We start from the raw sequence: 24,652 nt of genomic DNA on the forward strand, positions 1-24,652 counted from the left end.
TGTCTTATAATAGAGAGTAAAACGCTGCTATGCATCTTGCCAGGCTTGCCAAACGTAAATAAAAGATGAAGGGGCTTGGGTGTCTTATTTTTGCAAAGTTGTAACACCCTTTATTCTTTGCAGAGGCCCTAAATCAAGGGGAGACGGTGGATCTTGATGCGCTTATGGCAGATCTTTGCTCCATAGAGCAAGAACTTAGCAGCATTGGCTCACAGTCAGCAAGGAATACAGCAAAGTCTCAATCATCCGAGAGGAAGTTTTCTACCAAGCCCATTGGTGGTCGTGTGGCATCAAAGTCAAGTAGCATGAAAGGACTACCATCTTCATCTGGTAGGGGGTCAAAGCCTTCACATGCCAATTTTTCTTTGGATGACATCACTGCACAGTTGGAGCAGGCCTCTCTTAGCATGGATGAAGCAGCCCGGCAGTCAATAATGGAAGACACCAAACCTGTGGTTACAAGCCACCACCGGAGGACAGCATCTGCTGGTACTGTGAGTGACAGCGATTTACGCTCTGTCAGTAACTCGTCTCGCTCAAGCATCACCTCAGCAGCCTCAAGTATGGACTCTTTGGATATTGATAAGATGGGCCGGCCCCAGGAATTGGATTTGATTCAGCAAGGACAGCCCATTTCCGAGGTAAAATGAGATTTTTGGTGTTTGTATTTTTCCATTTTTAATATATCAGTCCATAGTATACATTTAGCACCACAATGTACCTCCCTAAAGAACACGTAGATGAAGGGCATTGGTAAATCCTTTGATGAGCAAAACATAAATCCCTGTATTAAATAAAATTTTATTTACAAAAGTACGTTTGATTCAAATAACAATATTCAAATGTGAATGATGTTCATGAGGCTTTTTTGAAGTCCTAGTTAAGCACTTCTAATTTTTTTTAAATTGCTCTATCCATGTATTTGCCATTTACTTCATAGGTATATTTTAAACCACCTCTTTAAATTAAATAACTAAGCTCAATGAAGGCAAACTACACTGAAAACCTGTAAATGCATTATAATTAAATGTCTCTTTTAATTTAGCACCATTGCTGTTAAAATACAATTGAGTTCCACTTTAAGGTCCTTTTTTCCTCTGGCAAATTGGTGAAATAAGCACCATCGTGTGTGGGTTGTGTGGTTTAAAGGGACGTTAATTCTCTGTTCGTTCCTGTCCTCTGCTTCATCCACATAGTGTTTGTCAATCTTGACAACATTTGTCAGACTCTGGGATTTCACGAGAAAGTTGCTTAATATTTTTCTCTGAATTTTGTCACACAGTGCTGTTTGTATGGTCTTTAAGTCCAGTTATGGGGATTGAAGTAAAAAGGTCAAGCGCAGTAGCAAAGATGATTGGGCAAATGTTTGATGCATCCCAGTGGTTTTCAAACTGTGGGGTGCTTCCCCAACATTGATGCCTCTCTTTATGAACTGGTTATCACTTAAGTAGAAACGCAAAACAAGTTTTAACCCACACAATGACATTGACAGCTTTAGCACAGCTATTGTGGGTTCAGGTTGCTCTGGACTCCTTTTGCCAGTAAGTTAGGCTTGCACTGTGAGACCGTATCTTATGCACTGACTGTTTCCAGAATGAGTTTTCCACAGGTGGGAGCCAAAACGTAGTAGTAGTGTGCCAGTTCAGCAAAGCATATATAGGGTATCTATGCGGAAAGGGGAGCATGGGAAATGTTGGATGTAGACTTTAGGGAAGCATCATCCCTCAAGTATGCTTATAGTCGGGGCCACTGGAATTATGCAATTGGATGGCAAATTTTCACATACTTATGATTTTGCAGCATTTGCCATATAATCACTCATCTGCCGCATAATCTGCAGAGCTTGACAAAAACATTGTTTGTAGCTCTAATGGTTCACAAGTTGCAAAAAAAGGAGCAACACATGTTGCTGCGCAGTGAAAGGCCCTTTGCAAAGTTAGACTGGTCACCTTTCTGTTGCTTATTATTTTTTCTGGGTGTTAAACTGGTACTAATGAGGTGCAACCAATGCCCATGCAGTGTTAACAAGTTTATCAAGCATTGGCAAAGCCAATAGGTCTCACCTATAAAAGAGCTATTGGCTGTGGTAATGTGTTTTGCCATGTTGTACATAAGTGTGGCTGCTGGTCAGCATGGCTAAAAGATAGTGGTGTGAAGTGTCGGGGGTAGTGTCATAGAGTGGATTTGTTGGAATGTCATAGAGTAGGAGGATTAGAGTGTCGTAGAGTTCTGTGGTTCACTGGCAGAATGTCGTAAATTGGAATAGAAGTGGGTTGGAATAGGATGGAGTGGATTGAGGTAGTGGGGCTGATTGGATTGGGGTAGAGTGGAGTGGATTGGTGTGGGATGGATTTAAATGGGGTGAGGTTGACGGGAATTGGGTGGATTTGAGTGGGGTGGATTAGATTAGATTGGATTAGGATGGTGGTTTAGATTGCATTGATAGGGGTGGGGTCGATTAGATTGGGGTGGATTCGAGTGGATTGGATTGGAGTGGGTGAATTGGATTCAGTGGGTTGGATTGGGGTGGGCTGTATGGATTGGATTGGGGTGAGCTGCATGGATTGGATTTGGGTGAGCTGCATGGATTGGATTTGAGTGGGCTGGATGGACTGGAGTGGGTTTGGCTGAACTGGGAATGAGGTGGATTGGATTGGGATACAGAAGGTTGGATAAGAGTAGAGTGGGGTGGGGTGGAATGGAAAGGGATGTGGTGGGGTGGATTGCATTGAGGTGGGGTAGATGGATTGGATTTGGGTGGGGATGATTTGATTTGGGTGGGTTGGATTATTGTTGATTGGAGTAGAGTGGGGTGGATTGGAGTGAGGAGAGTGGGGTGGATTGGAGTAGGGTGGAGTGGATTGAAATGGCATGGGGTAGACTGGAGGGGGAGATTGGATTGGGGTGGGTGCGTCGGATTAGGGGTGCTGTAGATTGCAGTGGGGTGGATTGGAATGGGGAGGATTGCCTTGAGGGGGATTGGATTGGCTTTGGGTTAATTGGATTGGATTGGGGTGGACTTGATTGGGATGGATTGGAGTGAGGTGGATTGGATTGAGTGGGGGGATTGGACTGAGTGGGGTGGATTGAGGTGCCTTGGAGAGGGGTGGGGTGGCTTGGATAGGGGTGGGGTGGATTGAGTGGACTGGATTAAAGTGGGGTAGATTAAAGCAGTCTGGAGTAGGGTGTATTGGAGTGAAATGCACTTGGGGTGGTGTGGATGGCTTGGAGTCGAGTGAGGTGGATTGTGGGGGGGTGGACTTGATTGGATTGGGGTGGGATGGATTGGAGTGGGGTGGATTGGACTGGAGTGGATTGGGGTGGTTTGGATTGTGGTAGATTGGAGTGGGATGAATTGGATTGGGATAAAGTGAGGCTGCTTTGAATGGGTCAGATTGTTTTGGATTGCAGTGGGACAACCTGGAGTGGAGCACAGTGTTTTGAATTGCAGTGAAGCAGATTCTATTAGGGTGGTTTGGAGTTGGGTGGATTGTTTTGAATTGCAGTAGGGCAGATTGTTTTGGATTGCAGTGGAGCAGATTCTATTAGGGTGGTTTGAAGTGATTCGGATTGTTTTGAATTGCAGTAGAGCAGATTGTTTTGGATTGCAGTGCAGCATATTACTTTGGGCCAGATTGTTTTGGATTGGAGCGTGGCAGATTCTTTTGGATCAGAGTGCGGAAGATTGTTTTGTATCATAGTGCATCCGATTGTTTTGGATCAGAGTGCAGCCGATTGTTTTGGATCAGAGTGCAGCCGATTGTTTTGGATCAGAGTGCAGCCGATTGTTTTGGATCAGAGTGCAGCCGATTGTTTTGGATCAGAGTGCAGCCGATTGTTTTGGATCAGAGTGCAGCCGATTGTTTTGGATCAGAGTGCAGCCGATTGATCCAAAACAATCGGCTGCACTCTGATCCAAAACAATCGGCTGCACTCTGATCCAAAACAATCGGCTGCACTCTGATCCAAAACAGAGTGCAGCCGATTACAGTGGGGCAGATTGTTTTGGATCAGAGTGCAGATTGTTTTGGATTGGATTGGGGCAGATTGGATTGGATTGGGGCGAATTGGAGTATGGCAGATTAGGTTGGGATGGGTTAGGAGGATAGGAATGGAATGGGGTGGGTTGGATTGGTTTTAGATGAGAGGTTTGGACTGGAGTGGGGTAGACTGGTGTGGGGTAAAGTGAAGTGAATTGGGACAGATTGTAGTGGGGTGTGCTGTACGATTATGTTTAAAAATGTAATTTCAGAAATTACACAACATAAGGGAACAATGTTGCTTTGCAGTATTTCGAACAAGATAATAGTAATCTTTTAAGAAGAGTGTCCACGAGCGAAAACATGAGTGAAAGTGAGAAAAGACGACTTGGCAAAATAAAAATAAAAAGTTAGCTATAAAAAATAAAACCTTGCATTTTTGTCCTGCTGGGCACATTTTTACCAGTCACAAGCCTTCTGTTTGCAGGGTACTAGAAGTGAAAAAGAATGAAATAGTATGTTAATCACCTTGGGAGCTTCAGACGGGCATTAAATAAGTTGAATCAATCAGTACTTGGTCCCTGCTTCACAGAGAGGAACATAAATTATGCTTGTCCTGCAATGACCAATTACAAGGGTGTAAAGAAGTGTGTCATGCAAGCCAACAAATGGTGAGCGACAGGTGAACTTTAAGCCCTTTACTGTACACAACAGTCTCTCGCAAGCAAGACACGTGCTAGCGCATGCACTTGCAGGCTCAACCCTAAAAATAGCAAAATAATGAAGTAATACTTTGCTAAAATGTGGCACTTTATGCTGCATAATTTGGCTTTTCTTTCCACATAGTTTATCCCGGCCGCATAATTTGGCCAGCTCCTGGCTCATAATTCTAGCGGCTCTGCTGATAGTGCTGGGGAAGAGTCAGTGACATCAGGATGATCATACACCCCCTCCACCACCCGCTTGGGCACTGATGAAAGTGGAGGATTTGGCAGGGAGTGGGTAGTGACATGGATGACTGGCTGTAAGAAAAAAAGAGGGACATAGACAGGAGAAGGGGGTAGTGAGGTGGAGTAGGTAGTGACAGTATGAGATGTGCTTAGTGATGGAGCAAATTTGAGGGGCTTGAAAATAAAGAAAGTGACGAAGAAAGGAGTAATGATTGGAGAGGTGTAGGTGTGATGTGAAAAGTGGGCAGTGATGGGAGAGAGGGACAGTGACGGACGCGAACAGGAGAAGGGGACATTTTCTGAAGAGGTGAGCAGTGGGGCCAGAGGGGAAAGTAAAGGGGAGATGTTGAGGCACACCTGTGCAGCAACATGACAAGCATGCCCTGAACTGAGAGAAAGCTGTGAAATGAGAGGGACTCAGTAGGTGCATTGACAAGAAGGATGTGAGGCTAATTAAAAGAAAATAGTAGTAAGACAGCATCTATAGGCCTAATCCTTCTTTACCCCCGACACTTTAGTACAATCCGTGTTATGCATACAGCTTATTAATCTTCCTCCCACACAACACTAACTGCTTGTATGTATATTGTATTTCTATGTCATGAATGTAGCCAGAAAGGAGTGCAGCTCTTTTACAGGGTTAGAGACAAGCATAAAATCAACGAGTGATAGTAGCGGTAGCTGGGTTGTAAACAGACTCACATTTAAAGCCCCCTCCTCCAAACCCCCCACCTCACCCTCCAGTGTCGAAATTTGAGTGGGCCCAGATTCAAAACGTATTACTTGGGTGCTTGGCATTACAAATTTGAAGACCATTGACTCTTGTGTTGAAGCAGTATGTACACTAACCCAAGTGATGGAACTACTGGCTCTTTAAAAATTGATGCAGTTGCCTCGCTGAAAAGAAGACTTAATGAGTTGACCAAACTCACATTCTGAAACTCAAATGCTGCTTGCATAATTTCAGGAGACTGCTAGAGTACTAAAACTCTACACACTCCTTTGTGGCTTTTGTGGTCATTTGTGATATTGTTCTGTCCACACAACACTTACAGTTGTGAATTCGGAATAACCAAAGGTGACCTGTTCTGGGGTTTGTCTGGACTGATGGTCATTGGCCTTTTCAGCAAAAATATCTATGGTGAAACAGATGCTGTTGAAGATTATTGTCTTAATCCATGCACCTGTCACACATTAGTGCTGTCCTAGAGCAATCCTTGCCTATGATAATCTCAGAAGTGAAAGTCACTCCTTGTATAATTGGTTTGCTATACATTTGAAACCAAAGTATATCATTCAGTTTTAGGCAAATTTTGGTTCTTATCCTCTGAATTTGGGAAAGGCAAACTGTAGATATGGATTTTTCTAAAGTTTTGAAGTAAGAAAGTGCCTAGGAAAAAAAAGTCAGTCGATCACTTTACAGTGGAAGGGACCTAGGTGGAGGTCAGATACACTAAGCAGGTTGTCCCAGTCAAAGGTTTTACTTTCAGACGCAGTCTCTGTTTACTGGAAAGGCTTCTTCTAGTCAGTCCTGCAGCCCCTACCTTCTCAGGGCAGGCTTCTGGCACCACATCTCTCTCCGGCCAGGTCGAATGAGGAGTCCTCCTGTTTACCTGCTTCACATACACAAAAATTAGATGGTCAGTCACTTTACTTCTGAACAGAAGGAACACTCCCTTGCTGTCAGCAGAATTCGGGGCTCCTTAAGTCACTGCGCATGTCCTCTTTCCCCAGCAGGAGTCGGCAGTTGAGAGCCAGGATTTGTTTTTCTTCCAGAAGGGCCCACTTCATAAGTTGGAGTTTTCCCATGTCCAGGAATGTTCTGATGAGGTGGTGGTGGTGGTGGTGGTGGTAGGGGTACCCTGTGCTCTAAAAATAATTTGAGCAGTCGGATTTGAGCAGTTCTACCACCCAAGCATAACCATTTTTTAATTACTCTAGGGCCTCTCTTTCAATATGGGAGTGGTCTAGCTGCTAACAGGAAGGCCTTGCCTTCTGCTTTGAGACACCTCCTCTAGCTGAATGGTCAAAACTGGTTTTCCTTCTTGTCCTGGATAAGGCCAAGCTTTCTATGATAGTCCTGGGGATGAATAGGAGAATCCTTCCCTGACATCTTCCAGTCAAGAGAGGTAGTGTTAATGTTGTCCTTTGATCTGCTGACTCATCCTGTCCACTTCCAGATGCTAATCCTTGCTAAGTGGTCAGCAGTTAGCAACCAGTGGCCTTCCATTGTCCCAGAGGCAAGTCATTAACCTCCGATCCAGACTCGCTAACTTTCCTAGCCAAAGATGTGTATTACAGCTCTGGCGATGTGTGGTGGCAGAATTGGTTTCAAGCTGGTTTTGGCCAAGGCAGCGTAAAATACATTTTACAAAGTTACTACTGTGCTTAGATTAACATAAATCTGATCCCACCATTAATTCAGGTTTTAAAAACTAAGCAGGATATAACTTTGAGTCATTTTTCTAGCCCTTTCCTAAGTATGAGTGTGAGTGGAAAGTAAAGAGTTTAATCCCACTTTAGTCTATAGTTTATATAGTGAAATAGCGTTGGGTTTTATGTCACTGTGAGGGCAAGCTAACAACAGTATGTAGTATGCCTTTCATATAACATAGGGGAGTCTATAATCCCTGTATAAATGCCACTCTCCAATGTCTTTATAACCTGCTTGTGACACACTCATTTGCCGATCAGAACTCCACTATTATAAGTTATTACAGTCGAGTTCTGACCTCACCATGCCTTCTCCCAGAGCTAGCAATCAAAATGAAAGGCAGGTTAGGTCACAGAGCATAACTGAAGCAGCTGCTTGAAGCTATTAGAAAGGGAACATTGCTTTTCTTTCTTCTGCTCTGATTTTCTAGCTTACAATGACAAGCAGAGTGAACATGTTTATTTTTTGCACTCCATAGATGGATAGAGAAAAGCTAGAATCTTTCTTCATGCCATAGAGAAAAGCTGGAATATTTCTTCATGCTTCTACACATTCCGAGCTAGGGCAGCTGTTTCTTCTTTTAAAGAAAAAAAAAAAGACTTGCTTAGATTGAAGTGTTCCTTATATCTGTTTGCAACAAATATGTAGCAGGTTTTGATGTGTTTAATTGTGCACTAGAGGTTTTATTTTTATACTTCATGTTAGCAAAAACGCTCGCTTTTTCATATGAAAGAGCTACGCACCAAGGTTTTAAGTGTTGTTTTAGGAAAGGTGATGGTGTGACTGTTATATAGGATAGTGTACCCCCTGGGGTATATGATAAGGATATTGCAAGTCACCTCGGAGTTCCATAACCTCATAAAGGAACTTGGCCTTCAGCTCATTCCTCTATATGATTATGGAACTCCTCAGTGACTTGCAATATCCTTATAATGTATGGCAGAGAGTGCTTTATCCCTTCTGTATTACCATCTTGCCCTGCAGACGTACAAGCCACAGTTTATGGGTGACTTATGAATATATAAAAATAGGCTTCTCCTACATGGCAAAGGCATTTTTCCATGCTGTGTTTCATTGCAGTGCATTTAAACTGCAGCCTACCAAGAGCACTGTGCTGCTCCAGGCAGAAAGATGTGTTTGTCATGTATGTGGGTGAAGTAAATACACACTGCTGTCCACATATGATATTTAACTTTACATGCCATCTGTGCACTTAAGGCATAATTTACAGTCTGCTCATAGGGAAGTTAAATAGGCAAAATAGGAAGTTATAATTTACAGCACTTGCTTTACTGCAGAAGGATACTGTTACTCTTGTAGGGCCATGGACTTCAAAACCTTTTATAGTCAGTGCAGGTGATGCATTCCCCAATCCCAGAATGTCTACTCCTTCATAATGTACCTTGTGGTCTTAACTTTATCTCAATGCTTGGCCCTCCTCGCTGTGTGCTACAGTCGTGTCACTTGTGGAATATGAAGTGAAAATGTGAGTCGTAAAGCACCCTGTCTTGTGGCCTTTTGTAACACCATATAAAGTGGATACCATTTTACTTGGGTGACTGATGAAATATAGAGTGAGAAGGCTTTCACTGTTAGTGGTGGATTTTAGAGACTTTTTATTTCCTATAGTGTGATGGGTATGAATCATGTGTGCCCTTACTATAAGTGACTACCTATTGGAAACACCGGGTTAGATCTTTTCGGTAATGTATGGTGTTGTAAAGCATTTTAGATGGGTGATTGCCGTCAAAGTTGGATATTTAACAAAAAATGTACAAGCAAAGTTGTTACGGTCGGAAGATGCTCGTACACATCCCAATTGATCCGTGGGTAGGCACGCTTGGGACCTCCCCCCTCAATACATGCAGACGTTGGTCGAGCCGGAAAGCTGTGAGTGAAGACGGAATAGACGGCTGCAAGGAGGATGCCGTTTTCTCTTGAGGTGCGGCTGCCCTTACTGCCAATATTGATGAATATGCGCACTGCCACGGTTTTTGAGGAGTCGGCCTGCACAACGTTCTTTCTAGAAGCGCAAGCAAAGACGAACCGGATGGGAGCGAGGAGGACGTTGTCTTCGTTTGCAGTGCGCCTGCCGATACTGATGAAGAATAAATTTCATAGCCACAGCTGTGGCCTGTGAGGAGCCGATCCGTAACAATGCCTTCTCCAGGAGCTGACAGGTTTCTCACCGCTCGGTAAGCGCTTGCTTTGGTGCCTTTGTGCTTTTCCTGACGGTAGAGGGTGAGTGTATATCAACGTCCTGCTATGGAGTGACATTTTGAAATACAATAACAGCCTGGCAATAGACTGGTTTAGCTTTTTTTTATTTCAAGCACAGATAATTCGCTAAGAATTGATTTTTATTTTTTTTTGTATTAGAAATGCGACAGCTGTCCAACAGAGGCTCTAAGTCTAGCTCCGAGCCTACTCATTCGTCTTCACATTTTCAAAAGGGCAAAATCCATCTCATTCATCCTCCTGCGGCACATAAGGGCAAATTATCTGGAAATCTCATTAGGACAACAGTGGACAAAGCTGGATTATTGACTCAAGTTTTAGCTGACCCTGAGGTTCCCCGGACTGAAATACAGAGAGTTCTTTACATTACAGCTTATTGAATCAAACGAAGGAGAGGTTTTTGTACAGTGCACACCCCTGAGGTCATGTGTTTCGAGGACCTCTTACATGTGATAATGAAGATAAGAGTGAAAGTGAAATAAAACAATTGCCTAGGATCGCACAATTGGGTACAGTGGGTAAGCTGGGAATAACTAACAGGTTTTCTGGTTTCACGTTGTGCAGTTGAGCCACTAGATGTATATGCTTCACTTCCCCTCCAACCATATACCCAACAACCCTACTCCTGCCTGAACACCTCTGTTACACCCTCCCCTACCATCACCCGGCTGTCATCGATGTGGCCCTCGGTCACACAACAGACCAAACTTTTTGGCCCCTGCGAAAATGTTTGCGAGTACCCCTGTTTTAATGGTTACCTCAACTCTGGCAGATAGCGCATGTGGCGCTGACAATAGGCAGAACTACCATCTATTCCTGAAGATTACCAACGCCATGAACCCAGTTAATACCACATGATCTGTGCTAGAAGGCGATGGGGTGCAGGAGGGGTGTTGCAGTTCAGATGGCGCACCTGCATGTGAGTCCACAACAAATTTGGCATCAGAGGGTCTAATTCAGAAAATACCAAGCTAGGCAATTAGTCGGGAGCAACCATCAGGTGATGCGTTAGCGGAGAGGCGTCACAAATCAAATCAGTTGTGAAGATAGAATGGGTGAGGATCAGATTTCCATACAGGTGGGAACTGCGAGCAGTCAGACTGAGCAATTCAGTAACTGGCATGGAAAGGATGCAGCGGACCAAGCTCGGGCGCAGTCACTTTCATTGCTTGAAATAATTTTGCGGGAACTGTGAGAGCTTAAGGATTCGCAATGAAAGGGGACGGCTGTGATCAATCAAAGGCTTGACAAAATTGAGACATTAATGGGGCAGATTCCAGCACGTCTTCAGGAACTGGAGCAGAGAATATCGGACATGGAGGATCGCTTCTTAGTTTGGGATAATGAGCTGCGTAGGCTCCAGAAGCAGTTGTCTGTCTCTCAAAATAAAATAGACAATGTGGTAAACCACGCAAGGATCCCGAACGCCCATTTTGTGGGGGTAACGGAAGGAGCAGAAAAACAGGGTGGCTATCAGGACATGCTGCAGTTTATGGCCGCCCTGATTAAGACTTACATTCTGGACAACCCTCCAGCCGATCTGACAATTATGCAAGCTCATCGGGTCCCCTCCCAAAAGCAGCACAACTCAAAGTATCCTCGTACTATTATTGTCAATTTTGCTGACTATAGAATAAAATAACGGATTCTCACAAAAGCAATCCAGCAAATATCACTCTCTGGACAGAAAATGAACAGGTGTGGGTGTTCTCTGATATGTCAGTGCCTTCAGCCTGGAGAAGAAGGGTTCTGTTTGGCATGATTGGCCAATTAAAGGCAGCAGGGGTGGAGGCCTCTAGCATTCAGCATTCAAAGTTAAACATTTTGTTTAGATTCCAATTCCATTTTTGCACAACTCTGGAAGATGCTCAGAATCTTTTGGGGGAGGCAAAATCTGGTTAGCGTTGGCTTTAAAGCATCCCACATATTGGTATACTAGTTAAAGATGCCTTCAGTTGGTAGTAGATCCATAGTCTGTTAGCCAGAATGTAATTAGCAAACTAGGGAGGGGGGGCGATTAAGCGGGTGAGTGTGGTTGAGCACTGCACGACTATGGCCCAGGTTTTGGATCAGGGGGCAGAGGCTGAGACATCCGCATTCATTCCAGAGTGTGTCAAGATGCTTTTCCAGGGCACCCAAATAGTAGTTAAGGATGGCAAGGGGTAGCGTGGGCTATTTCCCCTGAAGTTTGGGAGGGTACTTTGGTGAGGGGGGGGTGAAGGATTTGGTGCTGGTTGGGGGTGTATGGAGTGTGGCAGTTTGGGGGGAAAATAAAAATGAGCTGATTTATATACGTCTGCAAGTAATCTTGTGCAGTGCTAATCCTTCCAAGGTAATCTTAATGAAGTTTTGGTGTAGTGATAATCCTTTCAAGGGAATCCCAGCAGAATTTCGGATAAGTCAAGAGAAGAAGGCAAAAAGGGCTCAGTTGCAGCTGCTGTTGAGTTTAGGGGTGACAAAGCTAAGCCAAACTAGATGAGATGTGTAATATTACAGTCTTATTGTGCAATGGTAATGGTATGCTGAATGGGCAAAAAATATTGTTCTGTAATGAATAGGCTAGCCACATTTAATCCTGAAGTAAATTTTTGCAGGAGACCCATCTTAAAGAGCACACCAAAAAATGTTATTCCTCGGGCCTACTCCCACGTTTTTTGCCTCAGCCGGGCTTGCAGCATGGGGAGGGGGGGATCTTTTTGTCTAGATCGCTAGATTGGGAAATTAATGACGTCGCTAGAGATGAGGAGGGACAGTGGATCTTGTTGAATTTCGGGTCCAAGGAGCTTCCCTTAACCTCCTTAATTATTATGGTCCAGTTCAGGATGCAGATGCTCCTTTGAAGGCAGTTTTTTCCTCGGTAACGGGTGCGACAGGCCCATTAATTGGGAGGCGATTTAAATTTATTTTTTTACAGGACCTTAAGTTAGACACTTCAAATACATTTAAAATGTTGAAACCTAAAAAAGCTAAGGCTGCAATGAAAAGTAGTCTAAATTTAGTGGACCCCTGGCAACTTGATCACAATGGGCACGCGCAGTTCATCTGCTTCTCTAGCCAGTGTAACATGCCTTCTTGGCTGGATTACTTTTAAGTCTCCAAATCAGTAAAATGGGAAGGGACTAGGATTTGTGTGACGCATTTTCAGGTCACTCTTTGGTTTAGGTCACTGTGTAGTTTGAGGGCACTAAAATCTCTAGGGAAGTTTGGCAGTTTGATAGGGTGCTCCCGGCTCAACCAGGAATGGTTGGTCATCATGCATAAATTTATCCAGGAATTATTTCAGATCAATCGGGGAACTGCCTCACCATTTTCTGTATGGGAATCATTTAAAGCTACACTCAGAGGACAGGTTATTGCCTATAAATCAGCTCAGAGAAGAGTTCAGAAAATGCATGTTTAGGAACTACAGGAAGCTCTCTATTATACCCACTATGCTTAATTTAAGGGGTGGCTCTGTGCAGAATGGACCAAAAAGTTAAGTATGATCAGGCCAGACAAAGGTGTGATTTGTATGTTCTTGAAGAGATTACTACCTCAAGAACCTTTACGCAGCAACAGTATAAGAAGTATCAGCCTGTGGGCAAATTGCTTGCCTGGTTGGTGCATGTGAAACAAGATGCATTGCGTATTTGGGAGATCAAAGATCCCAGCGCCAGTCTAATCCAAAAAGATGATATCGAAATTGTGCACCATTATAATGATATTTATGGCTATAACAAGGTCATTTCTCGATCTAGCCTTGAGGAAATGTATAGTTTATTCAGGCTTCCAAATTTGGCGGGAGCGCAGGTAGAGGCCTTATTATCCGATATTTCATTGGCAGAGGCGGTTTGTGTGCTCCAAAGGATGCCCAATGCTAAAGCGACTGGTATAGATGGAATTACAACTGAAGTATATAAGACATTTCAGAAAGAGCTTTTGCCGTATTTAGTAAGTTTATTCAATCAAGTCAGCAATGGTATAAGCGCTTCTTCGGCATTTAATGAGTCAGTGGTGATAAGCTTTCTGAAAAGAGATAAAGATCCCCAATAAGCTTACTTAACACAGATTATAAATTATTAGCCAAGATTTGGGCATCTCGTGTAATTGAAGTTGGGCAGACTCTGGTTCATAAAGATCAGTGTGGGTTCTTGCTAAAGCGAACAATGGCTGCTAATACTCAGTATTTGGTCCAGGCCATCTACTTTTTTCCAGGTGCTTAAGATAGGGCCATAATTGCAGTGATTGACGCTGAGAAGGCGTTCAATCTCGTAAATTGGGATGCTCTTTTTTCTGGGCTAGAGAAGTTTGGATTTCCAGATCGAATTGTCTCAATGTTTAAAAGACTACATCAAGGGGCAGAAGCACATGTCATAATCAATATAAAGCTTGCCGGTACTGTGAAGATAAAGGGAGGCACAGATGCCCAGTGTCCACTATATTCTTTACACCCATTATTGAGCCATTAGCGGTGCGTATACGTAGTGCTAATAGTATTATCCCCCCTTACAAGGGGTGTCCAAGGTCAAGTTCCTTGTGGATGACTTGGTGCGGTATTTGAAGGCTGACCAACTTAATATAAAAGGAGTACTCAATATTATCCAAGACTACTTGGGGGGGGGGGGTATAATGTGAATCAGGATTGCTCTTTAATGCCTGTACATCAGTGATACTGCCAGCATCAATTTAGAATGTGTGTAACAATCCTGCTATATGTTATCTCAGCATCCTGATGACAAATATTTATATGGATTTATTCAGATTACATTATGAGAAAACAATGGTCAAAGTGAAAGGACTTCTTGGAAAAATGGTCCTTGTTTCTGCTTATGTTGATAGGCAGAGTGTCATTAATTAATGCCAGTTCTGCTGTTGTTTTTATTTCTTTTTGCAAAGCTCCCCATAAAGGTCCACAAGGTTTTTTTTGTTTTTTTTTTAAATTAGATTCCCTTATAATTAAGTTTCTATGGGAAGGAAAAAAATCCTGGAGTGAAATATTCCATTCTCCAGTTAGACAAAGAACAGAGAGGACTGGCTTTACCGGATTTCTTTATATATTACCAGGCTGCATGGTTGGACATGAGGATCCAAATGGGTATGGTGGAGGTGGGTTTAGATGGGGGATTTGACTTTTTTTTTTTTAAATAGGAAAAATGATACAATAGAGTGGAGGCAGCTTGCCAGTTTTTCTAACAAATTGTGCAGTTGCAGCGAAGAACAAGATACAAGGTGCTAGGTGATATTCTTTAGTTTGTACAGATGTTTTGTTAGATCTAGGCATATCCCGCCATGTCATCGCCTGTTAAGGCTGCAGGATTGTCAGGGGTTTGATTTGGCAATCTCAGAAATTATTTGTAGGACCTGGAACTCTAAAGGGTACTTGACACTGAATGATTTTGTACTCCGCTTGCTCACTGGGCGGAGATAAAATTACGAGTTGTGGTGGAGGCTACCCAGCTTTAGTATAGCTTCATTCAATTTAAATGTTTGATAAATTGCAGTCCTAAACGGATGTCCCATTTTTTCAGGGGTTATTATTAAATAGTGGTACAAAAGTCAATCCATGGGAATAGGAAATTGGTATAGGTCTCTCTGAAAATATACAGATTTGTCATTGATAGAAAGACATCTGAGTAAGATGGAGGAGGAGACATGATGTAGTTTGACATTTGGAGAATGGGAGCATATCTCGATATTAAGTTATAAATCCCTTCGGGCAGCTAATTTTAAGAGAATGAGTCTTTTATCTCACTGGTTAGCATATTATAAACTGAAAGCTATCCATAGAATGTGTCCATGGGTTATCAATAAATGCTTTAGATGTTCCCAAAAGGAAAAAGGGCACTGGTTACATATTTTTGTTTTTGAGTGTCCCAAGCTGTTTTAATTCTGGGATGGGGGTCTTTTGTGTGAATTGAATCAAGGAATCTAGGTGACGTTGAAGCTGGAAGCAAAGCTGTTACTTTTTGGGGTATCAACCCAAACGTCTTGCTTAGATTAGTATGTTCAGAATTTTGTCTCCGCATCATTAGCCGTTGCAAGGTCATTGTTAGGGTCGAGTGCGCAAGCGCTCTGGCCTGTTGTAATCTCTCAGTGGGCTTTTAACCTCGCCCACTACTGCTATTCATTCTTTGTTATACTGGTCTTAAATGCTTCATTTTTATTGGTGCATTTTGTGAAATGTCCCTCTTTTGTGTGCTGAGTTTCCTCCCAGGCGATTTCGCTAAGTGAACATTTTTGTTGGCCATCACACTAGGTTACGCTTTCTCCTGTTGCAGTGTGTAATGGCCCCTCCTCCGGTTTCTTTTTGCCTTTCATCTCAGCCGCGATCCTTTCTAGGCATTCACGCAGGGAGCCAATAACTCCTGCGCTCATGGCATCCGTGGCACTTTGAAGCTCGCTTATGTCAACTATTTTACTTATCATTTTCAATTTATGTGGCAAGAAAAGTCCAGTTAGGAATTTACACCCATTGCATTGCAATTGCTTGTTGTTACAATGCTGGCGTACTGCTCCAGTGCCAACATCCCAGGAGTGGTTCGCGGAGCTACAGAGTACAGGGCGATTTGAGGAGGCATACGTTAGGCAAATGGGTAGCCTGAAGAAATATGTTAGCGTGTGGGCTCCCTTCGAGGCGATCATCATGTATACAGTAGTATTGTAATTGAATCGCCCTGTTCGTTTATGGTCAAGCCATCGAGGGCTCCCATAATGTGAAGGAACTAGGCAATATTGATATGTAGTGCGATCAAGTCACTCTAGCATAATCCAATATGTTAGTTAAGGTGCAACTGGTATAAAGAGTTTGTTTCGTTCTAGAATTCAAATGCTGCGAACACAAAAGCATTTCGGGAATCTATGCACTTTAAACCAAATTGGTAAATGGTTCCGTTATGCTAATCTGTTCTGTAGAAAAGTACTGTAGCATTCTAGCACTTTCTGTATTGGATTCCAAATTTTTGCACCGAATTTTGTCGCACTTTAGCTCTGTTGCTCCTTTTGCCTTGAAAATGGCATCATAAATATCAAGAAGACTTATTTGCACAATGCGATGGAGTTTAAGTTAAACTTTTTTTTAGATCTGTAAAATATTTATTTCAGCGGGATGAATAGGGTATACAACCCGCAGAAAAATCCAGTTGCACTTTAGTTTTTTATTTATCTAACAGTTTATTTTTTTACCAATTCATGTAGCACTTCAATCATTTCTTTGTCATTGTGGCAAGCTGCCTACCTACACTAAAGGCACAAGATGGTTAATTAATTCATGTTTGGCTCACGCCAGCCTTGGATAAGCGAGCCCTTTTGGTTAGTTTCATAATACTCTTGAAATGCTTCATCTATGATGATGTATATGATTGCTTCGAGAATATGTTTATTCTGGTTTGTCTTTTTCTCCCTTTTTTCCTTTTTATCTGGGAGACCTTCGGTCTGGCGAATAAATTTATGTTGTACTGTTGATTCTGATGAATATGCTCAATTTAAAAAAATGTTTTATCACTGCTTCGTTTCTCGTCTCCCCCTGGCTCCCTGTAATAGGTGAGCCCACCTGTACGGTGACGTTTGTCCTTGACGAGCATGAGAATGTAAATTGAGTAATGCATTTCTGACTGGTTATTCCCAGTTTTAGAGGCAGGCAATTGACTTACCCTGCACTTCAGGGTCGGATGTAATGTACACAAATGTATTGCTTTCACTGGTATCTTATTTTCTTTGCACTGCAAAGTGGTGATTGAACAGTAAAATAGTGAGGTCTGTCTCTAGTTTAGTCTTGGGCTTGTAGGTGGTTTTCAGACAAATTATGTCCATTGGAATCATCCTTATCGAAGATGCCGGGGATAGCATGAGTAAATTGCTTTCAAAATGACATTCAAAACATGAAATTAGAAGTAAAGCCATTTTTTACTCAATGTGTCATCTCAATTTGTCATACTTTTGAAAATATATTCTCATTTTGTGTAAACAGCAAATATGGATTGCTGAAGAACTAGACAAATAAAAGATCCTCATTGAGACTTGTGTGTGGGCTTTCAGAATGCGAGGTGTTCACTTTTTCCTTATGTGGCAGCTGGTTTTGTTAAACAGAGGCAGGTACAGTGCATTAGATAACAATACAGGGACCATTTGCACCTTACTATGAAACCTTCGTATATAGGTCCTCCTTGTTGTTTTTGTTTGTGTTTTGGAAAGTCAAAAAATGTAGATCTCCTAGTGTGTACCAGTTATTGCCTTTAAAAAGGATACAGCATGCATCTCAGTAAACTACTGTAAGGAAATGCCTCTTTTTGAATGCTCACCCGCACATTTTGGACGGATACTGCTGGTTAACTCAGAGTGTACGGGGGCCTGCTAACCAGACCTCTGGGCCAGTGTTTTAACCCCATACTAAGTAAAAAGTACATGTCGAATTGGAGATACCCAATTGGCAAGACCTGACTGACTTATGAGACCCAGGTATATGGTACCCAGAGCATGTAAGACAGTGTCCACTAAGGGCTGCAACACTGATTGTGCCACCCTTTGTATCTCAAGGCACAAAATGGGTCCAGGCCTGCCACTGCAGACTGGATGGACAGTATTTTCACTGCCAGTTCGACTTTGCCATTTAAATGGCAAAGCCCCCATATCCCTTAACATTATGTATGTCTCCCCTTGGGAAGGCCTATTGAGTCCTATGGCAGGGAGCTTTATTTGATTAAGTAAGACATATGTTTTCCAATATGTCATGAGGAACACTTGCAAATTGTTGTTTTGCTGTTGGTAAAGTTGGTAGCCCTCCTGGATACACAGGGTTACTGAGTGGTATCCCAACATGGCTAACGTTTGACTGGGACTGCCAAACTGGGTCATGTAAGGTATCAAATTAATTGCGGACCTGATGGCTAATTCAAAATTAATGTCACTATTAAAGATAGGCAACTTTTAGAAAGTTTCCACTCTGTCCTCTGCTCATCCAGTAGCCTTACAGAGGCCTACACGCACAGACAGCTTTTTGACCGCCTGAGGAGATGTTTGAACAACTCCCAGGCTCAGAAACAAAGGCAGTGCGGCAGCAACAAGGTGTCACCTCTTCTGGCAGGATGGGCACTAGTGGGGGATCAGCCCAGAGGCGAGCTTCAAAGGGGAAGCATTCTTTGATGGGCTACCCAATCCCCCTTATCAGGATCCCTTTTTGTTCCTGTAGGAAGCACGGAGACAGGGCCAGAGAGGGGAAACTTGCCCCCAAACCAGTTTGACCATAGGTGTGTTGCCTTCCAGTAGCCACACCTCTAAGGTGGGCTGCCATGTTCCTGACAAAGAAAGGGTTATGCCATCTTGAAGTTGGCAAGAATGTGTCATTCTGGGGTAGCCAGATGGCACTCATTACAGAAACCTTGTCACTAGGGAGGAGGGGACCTAGTAGCCCATTGGCTAGTGACCACGTGGTCCCCTTAGGGCACGTTCCTGGGATAAATATGGTTCCCCTAGCACCCTGTTAGATCACTCTGGAGTCGGAGAGAGGGCTGAAGAAGGACTACCAAACTACCCTTGGATCCGCACAAAGTAAGGCTTCGTGCTAAGAAGGACTGCTGCTGCAGCACTTACGACTAGCAAAGATTGGATTATGCCTACGTGTAGGAGGCTGGACTGGCTTGTAGTGAGTACCAAGGGGTACTTACACCTTGCACCAGGCCCAGTTATCCCTTATTAGTGTATAGGGTGTCTAGCAGCTTAGGCTGATAGATAAAGGTAGCTTAGCAGAGCAGCTTAGGCTGAACTAGGAGATGAGTGAAGCTCCTACAGTACCACTAGTGTCATATGCACAATATCATAAGAAAACACAATACACAGATATAAAAATAAAGTACCTTTATTTTTAGTATGTCAATATGGCAAAGTATCTCAGAGTGTACCCTCAGTATGAGGATAGCAAATATACACAAGATATATGTACACAATACCAAAATATGCAGTAATAGTATTAGAAAACAGTGCAAACAATGTATAGTTACAATAGGATGCAATGGGGACACATAGGGATAGGGGCAACACAAACCATATACTCCAAAAGTGGAATGCGAACCACAAATGGACCCCAAACCTATGTGACCTTGTAGAGGGTCGTTGGGACTATTAGAAAATAGTAAGGGTTAGAAAAATAGCCCACCCCAAGACCCTGAAAAGTGAGTGCAAAGTGCACTAAAGTTCCCCAAAGGACATAGAAGTCGTGATAGGGGAATTCTGCAGGAAAGACACAAACCAGCAATGCAACAACGATGGATTTCCAGTCGAGGATACCTGTGGAACAAGGGGACCAAGTCCAAAAGTCACAAGCAAGTCGGAGATGGGCAGATGCCCAGGAAATGCTAGCTGTGGGTGCAAAGAAGCTGCTACTGGACAGTAGAAGCTGAAGGTTCTGCAGGAACGACAAGGGCTAGAGACTTCCCCTTTGGAGGATGGATCCCCCACGCCGTGGAGAGTCGTGCAGAAGTGTTTTCCTGAAGAAAGACCGCCAACAAGCCTTGCTAGCTGCAAATCATGCGGTTTGGGTTTTTGGCTGCTGTTGTGGCCCAGGAGGGACCAGGATGTCGCCAATTGCGTCTAGGGACAGAGGGGGCGTCAAGCAAGACAAGGAGCCCTCTCAGAAGCAGGCAGCACCCGCAGAAGTGCCGGAACAGGCACTACGAAGTGGAGAGAAACGGTGCTCACCCGAAGTCGCACAAAGGAGTCCCACGTCGCCGGAGGACAACTTAGGAGGTCGTGCAATGCAGGTTAGAGTGCCGTGGACCCAGGCTGGACTGTGCACAAAGGATTTCCACCGGAAGTGCACGGAGGCCGGAGTAGCTGCAAAAGTCGCGGTTCCCAGCAATGCAGTCTGGCGTGGGGAGGCAAGGACTTACCTCCACCAAACTTGGACTGAAGAGTCACTGGACTGTGGGAGTCACTTGGACAGAGTTGCTGGATTCAAGGGACCTCGCTCGTCGTGCTGAGAGGAGACCCAGGGTACCGGTGATGCAGTTCTTTGTTGCCTGCGGTTGCAGGGGGACGATTCCGTCGACCCACGGGAGATTTCTTCGGAGCTTCTAGTGCAGAGAGGAGGCAGACTACCCCCACAGCATGCACCACCAGGAAAACAGTCGAGAAGGCGGCAGGATCAGCGTTACAGAGTTGCAGTAGTCGTCTTTGCTACTTTGTTGCAGTTTTGCAGGCTTCCAGCGCGGTCAGCAGTCGATTCCTTGGCAGAAGGTGAAGAGAGAGATGCAGAGGAACTCTGATGAGCTCTTGCATTCGTTATCTAAGGAATCCCAAAAGACAGAGACCCTAAATAGCCAGAAAAGAGGGTTTGGCTACTTAGGAGAGAGGATAGGCTAGCAACACCTGAAGGAGCCTATCGGAAGGAGTCTCTGATGTCACCTGATGGCACTGGCCACTCAGAGCAGTCCAGTGTGCCAGCAGCACCTCTGTTTCCAAGATGGCAGAGGTCTGGAGCACACTGGAGGAGCTCTGGGCACCTCCCAGGGGAGGTGCAGGTCAGGGGAGTGGTCACTCCCCTTTCCTTTGTCCAGTTTCGCGCCAGAGCAGGGCTGAGGGGTCCCTGAACCGGTGTAGACTGGCTTATGCAGAAATGGGCACCATGTGTGCCCATGAAAGCATTTCCAGAGGCTGGGGGAGGCTACTCCTCCCCTGCCTTCACACCATTTTCCAAAGGGAGAGGGTGTAACACCCTCTCTCAGAGGAAGTCCTTTGTTCTGCCATCCTGGGCCAAGCCTGGCTGGACCCCAGGAGGGCAGAAACCTGTCTGAGGGGTTGGCAGCAGCAGCAGCTGCAGTGAAACCCCGGGAAAGGCAGTTTGGCAGTACCCAGGTCTGAGCTACAGACCTGTGGGATCATGGGATTGTGCCAACTATGCCAGGATGGTATAGAGGGGGCAATTCCATGATCATAGACATGTTACATGGCCATATTCGGAGTTACCATTGTGAAGCTACATATAGGTAGTGACCTATATGTAGTGCACGCGTGTAATGGTGTCCCCGCACTCACAAAGTCCAGGGAATTGGCCCTGAACAATGTGGGGGCACCTTGGCTAGTGCCAGGGTGCCCACACACTAAGTAACTTTGCACCTAACCTTTACCAGGTAAAGGTTAGACATATAGGTGACTTATAAGTTACTTAAGTGCAGTGTAAAATGGCTGTGAAATAACGTGGACGTTATTTCACTCAGGCTGCAGTGGCAGGCCTGTGTAAGAATTTTCAGAGCTCCCTATGTGTGGCAAAAGAAATGCTGCAGCCCATAGGGATCTCCTGGAACCCCAATACCCTGGGTACCTCAGTACCATATACTAGGGAATTATAAGGGTGTTCCAGTAAGCCAATATAAATTGGTAAAATTGGTCACTAGCCTGTTAGTAACAATTTGAAAGAAATGAGAGAGCATAACCACTGAGGTTCTGGTTAGCAGAGCCTCAGTGAGACAGTTAGTCATAACACAGGTAACACATTCAGGCACACTTATGAGCACTGGGGCCCTGGCTGGCAGGGTCCCAGTGACACATACAACTAAAACAACATATATACAGTGAAAAAATGGGGGTAACATGCCAGGCAAGATGGTACTTTCCTACACTACGGCTCCTGGCTCGGGAAAAGTTGGCTGGTCTCCTGGAACCCGCTTCAGGTACCTTTGAGCTGAAGTTGCCGAAGTCGCAAAGGTGGTAGCCCCTGCAGAAGTCTTTGCTGCTTCCAAGTCAGTGGGCACCCAAGACTACAAATCCAAGATTGCCAAAACCTGCACCCATGACTGCGGTCCCCAGGAGTGTTATCCAGGAACAGAGTCGTCCTACTCAAGAGACACTTGCCCCCACTAAAGGATTTTGCCCCAACCTCGATGCAGACTGGCCAGTGGCCCAGCATTGGCTGGCTGGCTATTGCAATGTAGAGGACTTCGAGGGACCCCGACTTCTGTGGCCAAGTTCACTGGTGGACTGAGGAATCACCACAAAGGTACTCCTGTCGACCACACCACTACCGGAGCATCCTTTGAGCATCTTTTTGCCACCATCCCTCAGCATCAGGACCACTCAATTGATGTTGGTGGCAGTTGCCCTGTAAAGTTTGGATCTTGCCTTAAAAACGTTCTGGTGGCCAGATAAATATCCAGAGTATCTTTTCTGGCCCCCTACACCTCTGTACTGTGGTATGTGGTTGTCCAGCGGGGTCCATTGTTATCAAATTAACTTTCACAAACTTTTCAAAAGTTTCCAACATTTTGTTGGGCAATGCTTGTTTGCGGTTGATATATGTTAATTATTACTCCTAAAATCTGTATCTCTGGAACCCTCTGGTGGATTTTGAAGCTTAAGACCTCTAAAAATGTATAAAAATCTACTCTACTTTTATAAATTGACGTCTTGTTTCTTTCTTGTTTTGTGACTTTCTTATTCTGTTGTTTGGTGCTGTTAAATGCTTTACTCATTGTTCACTTGCTAAGCCTTACTGCTCACAGCCACAGCAACCCAGGGTTGAGCTTAAGGTTAAGTAAACGTCCCTAACTGGACCTAAGATGGTATTTGTGAGTGTACTGCACTAAGACCTAGCAGCCATATTGTATAATGCACCCAAATCCTCACATCTACTATAGTTAGTTGAAGTTTTAACACTGATATGTACAAATATAAATAAGTAAAGAGCTGGAACACTGAACTTTGCAAAAACAAAATGCACAAATTTGTTTTTTTACCAGATAAGAAATGAATGCAATATAGTATTATTGGTCAGATGGTTGCAAATGGTGTTGCAGAGTCCGGTTTCATCTTCTTGTTAGATGCAACTTTTTACCAAATGTGGTACATACTGTGTTTGCCTCTAGGGCAGGGTTTGGATGTTTTTTTTTCGCCCTTCCTTACATCGATGATCATGCTGTTGTGTCCCTCAGTTTCACTAAGTCATTCTTATTGACATGATTCTGGGATTTTGATTGCCATTCCTTCCATTCAAAACAGGGTCTATAAGCCTGCCGGCATCCATGAGAATTATCATGGCAGTCGTGTTGAAATACCTGATTTTTGGACCAGTCTATTCTAACTTGACTAGCAAGTTTAAAAGACGACGTTTTTATTAAATGTCAGCAGTGGTGTTTTGCGTTGTCTGGGTAGAGAATGGGTGTGCACGTGTTTATGGTGTTTAGGGTGGATGCCCACGATAAAAGATGCTAGTATGGATTTGCTGTGAAACTTGTTATTTGAAAGATGATTTTCAGTTAATTGGTTGATGAATACAGCACTGACACAGTTCGGCTGAAGCTGAATTTGTGTGTCTGGTCTCTAAGTGAGAAAGTTTGATCAACTTAGTCACCTTTTTCATTTGTATACATCTCTGAACCCTCCACACTAGGATCTACAAGGACTCTTGGATTCCAACTTCATACTCTCCATACCAATTGCTTGATGCCTCTTAACATCTTGTCTCAATAATAGGATTACCTGTATCCTTAATATGCACGCTGTGGACAAATTAATTTTCACTCCCATTCGCTCATTGTTTTCTTTTGACACAATTTTTAATGGTGCCACTATGCCACCAGGGTGGACTCCGAGCAGTGAGGACAATAAAAGCTGCAGATTGAAAGGCTCACTGATAGTCTGGAATGGGTTGTAGTCAGGAGATCAGTCTGGTGAAGTAATGGGATGAGACAGAATTCCAAAACAAGGCCCAAGCACAGAAAGAACATCCACCTCTGTTCACTTTGCGGCTCGACCAGGGAGGCATGGAAAATGAAAGTGAAAACGCATGTGGGATAATAGAGGTAGAAATTGCTGTAGAGGATCAACTTATCCTGACCACAGTAGACCCCATGGTCAGTGCTGAGCGACTTGAATTTGACTCTTGTACAGCAGGATCCAAAACAGGACCTTTACGTTTGGAGTGATTGAAAAGATGAAGGTGAGGAGCAGACGGCTACCCCGAGCAACTGCTCTGGAGGTCAGTCCATCTACTAAGCGTTGTAGTTCAGGCAGCAGATTAGAATGGCATTGACGGTCACCCTGTGGGTGACGATGAGAAAAGAGAGGACACTTTGTATGATTTGTGA

At 43.9% G+C, this 24,652-nt stretch overlaps 1 protein-coding gene across 7 annotated transcripts in view; it reads left to right on the forward strand.

Moving 5' to 3' along the window:
• Window positions 1–24,652, forward strand: part of RAPH1 (Ras association (RalGDS/AF-6) and pleckstrin homology domains 1) — a 299,377-nt gene that overhangs the window by 159,207 nt on the left and 115,518 nt on the right. For all 7 annotated transcript variants that reach the window (XM_069225991.1, XM_069225995.1, XM_069225996.1 and 4 more), the window contains exon 4: window positions 124–641. In XM_069225991.1, coding sequence (XP_069082092.1) covers window positions 124–641 — 518 coding nt within the window. The remainder of the gene's footprint in view (window positions 1–123; window positions 642–24,652) is intronic.

The sequence above is a fragment of the Pleurodeles waltl genome, chromosome 3_1 (genome assembly GCF_031143425.1).
Source record: "Pleurodeles waltl isolate 20211129_DDA chromosome 3_1, aPleWal1.hap1.20221129, whole genome shotgun sequence".
NCBI lineage: Eukaryota > Metazoa > Chordata > Amphibia > Caudata > Salamandridae > Pleurodeles > Pleurodeles waltl.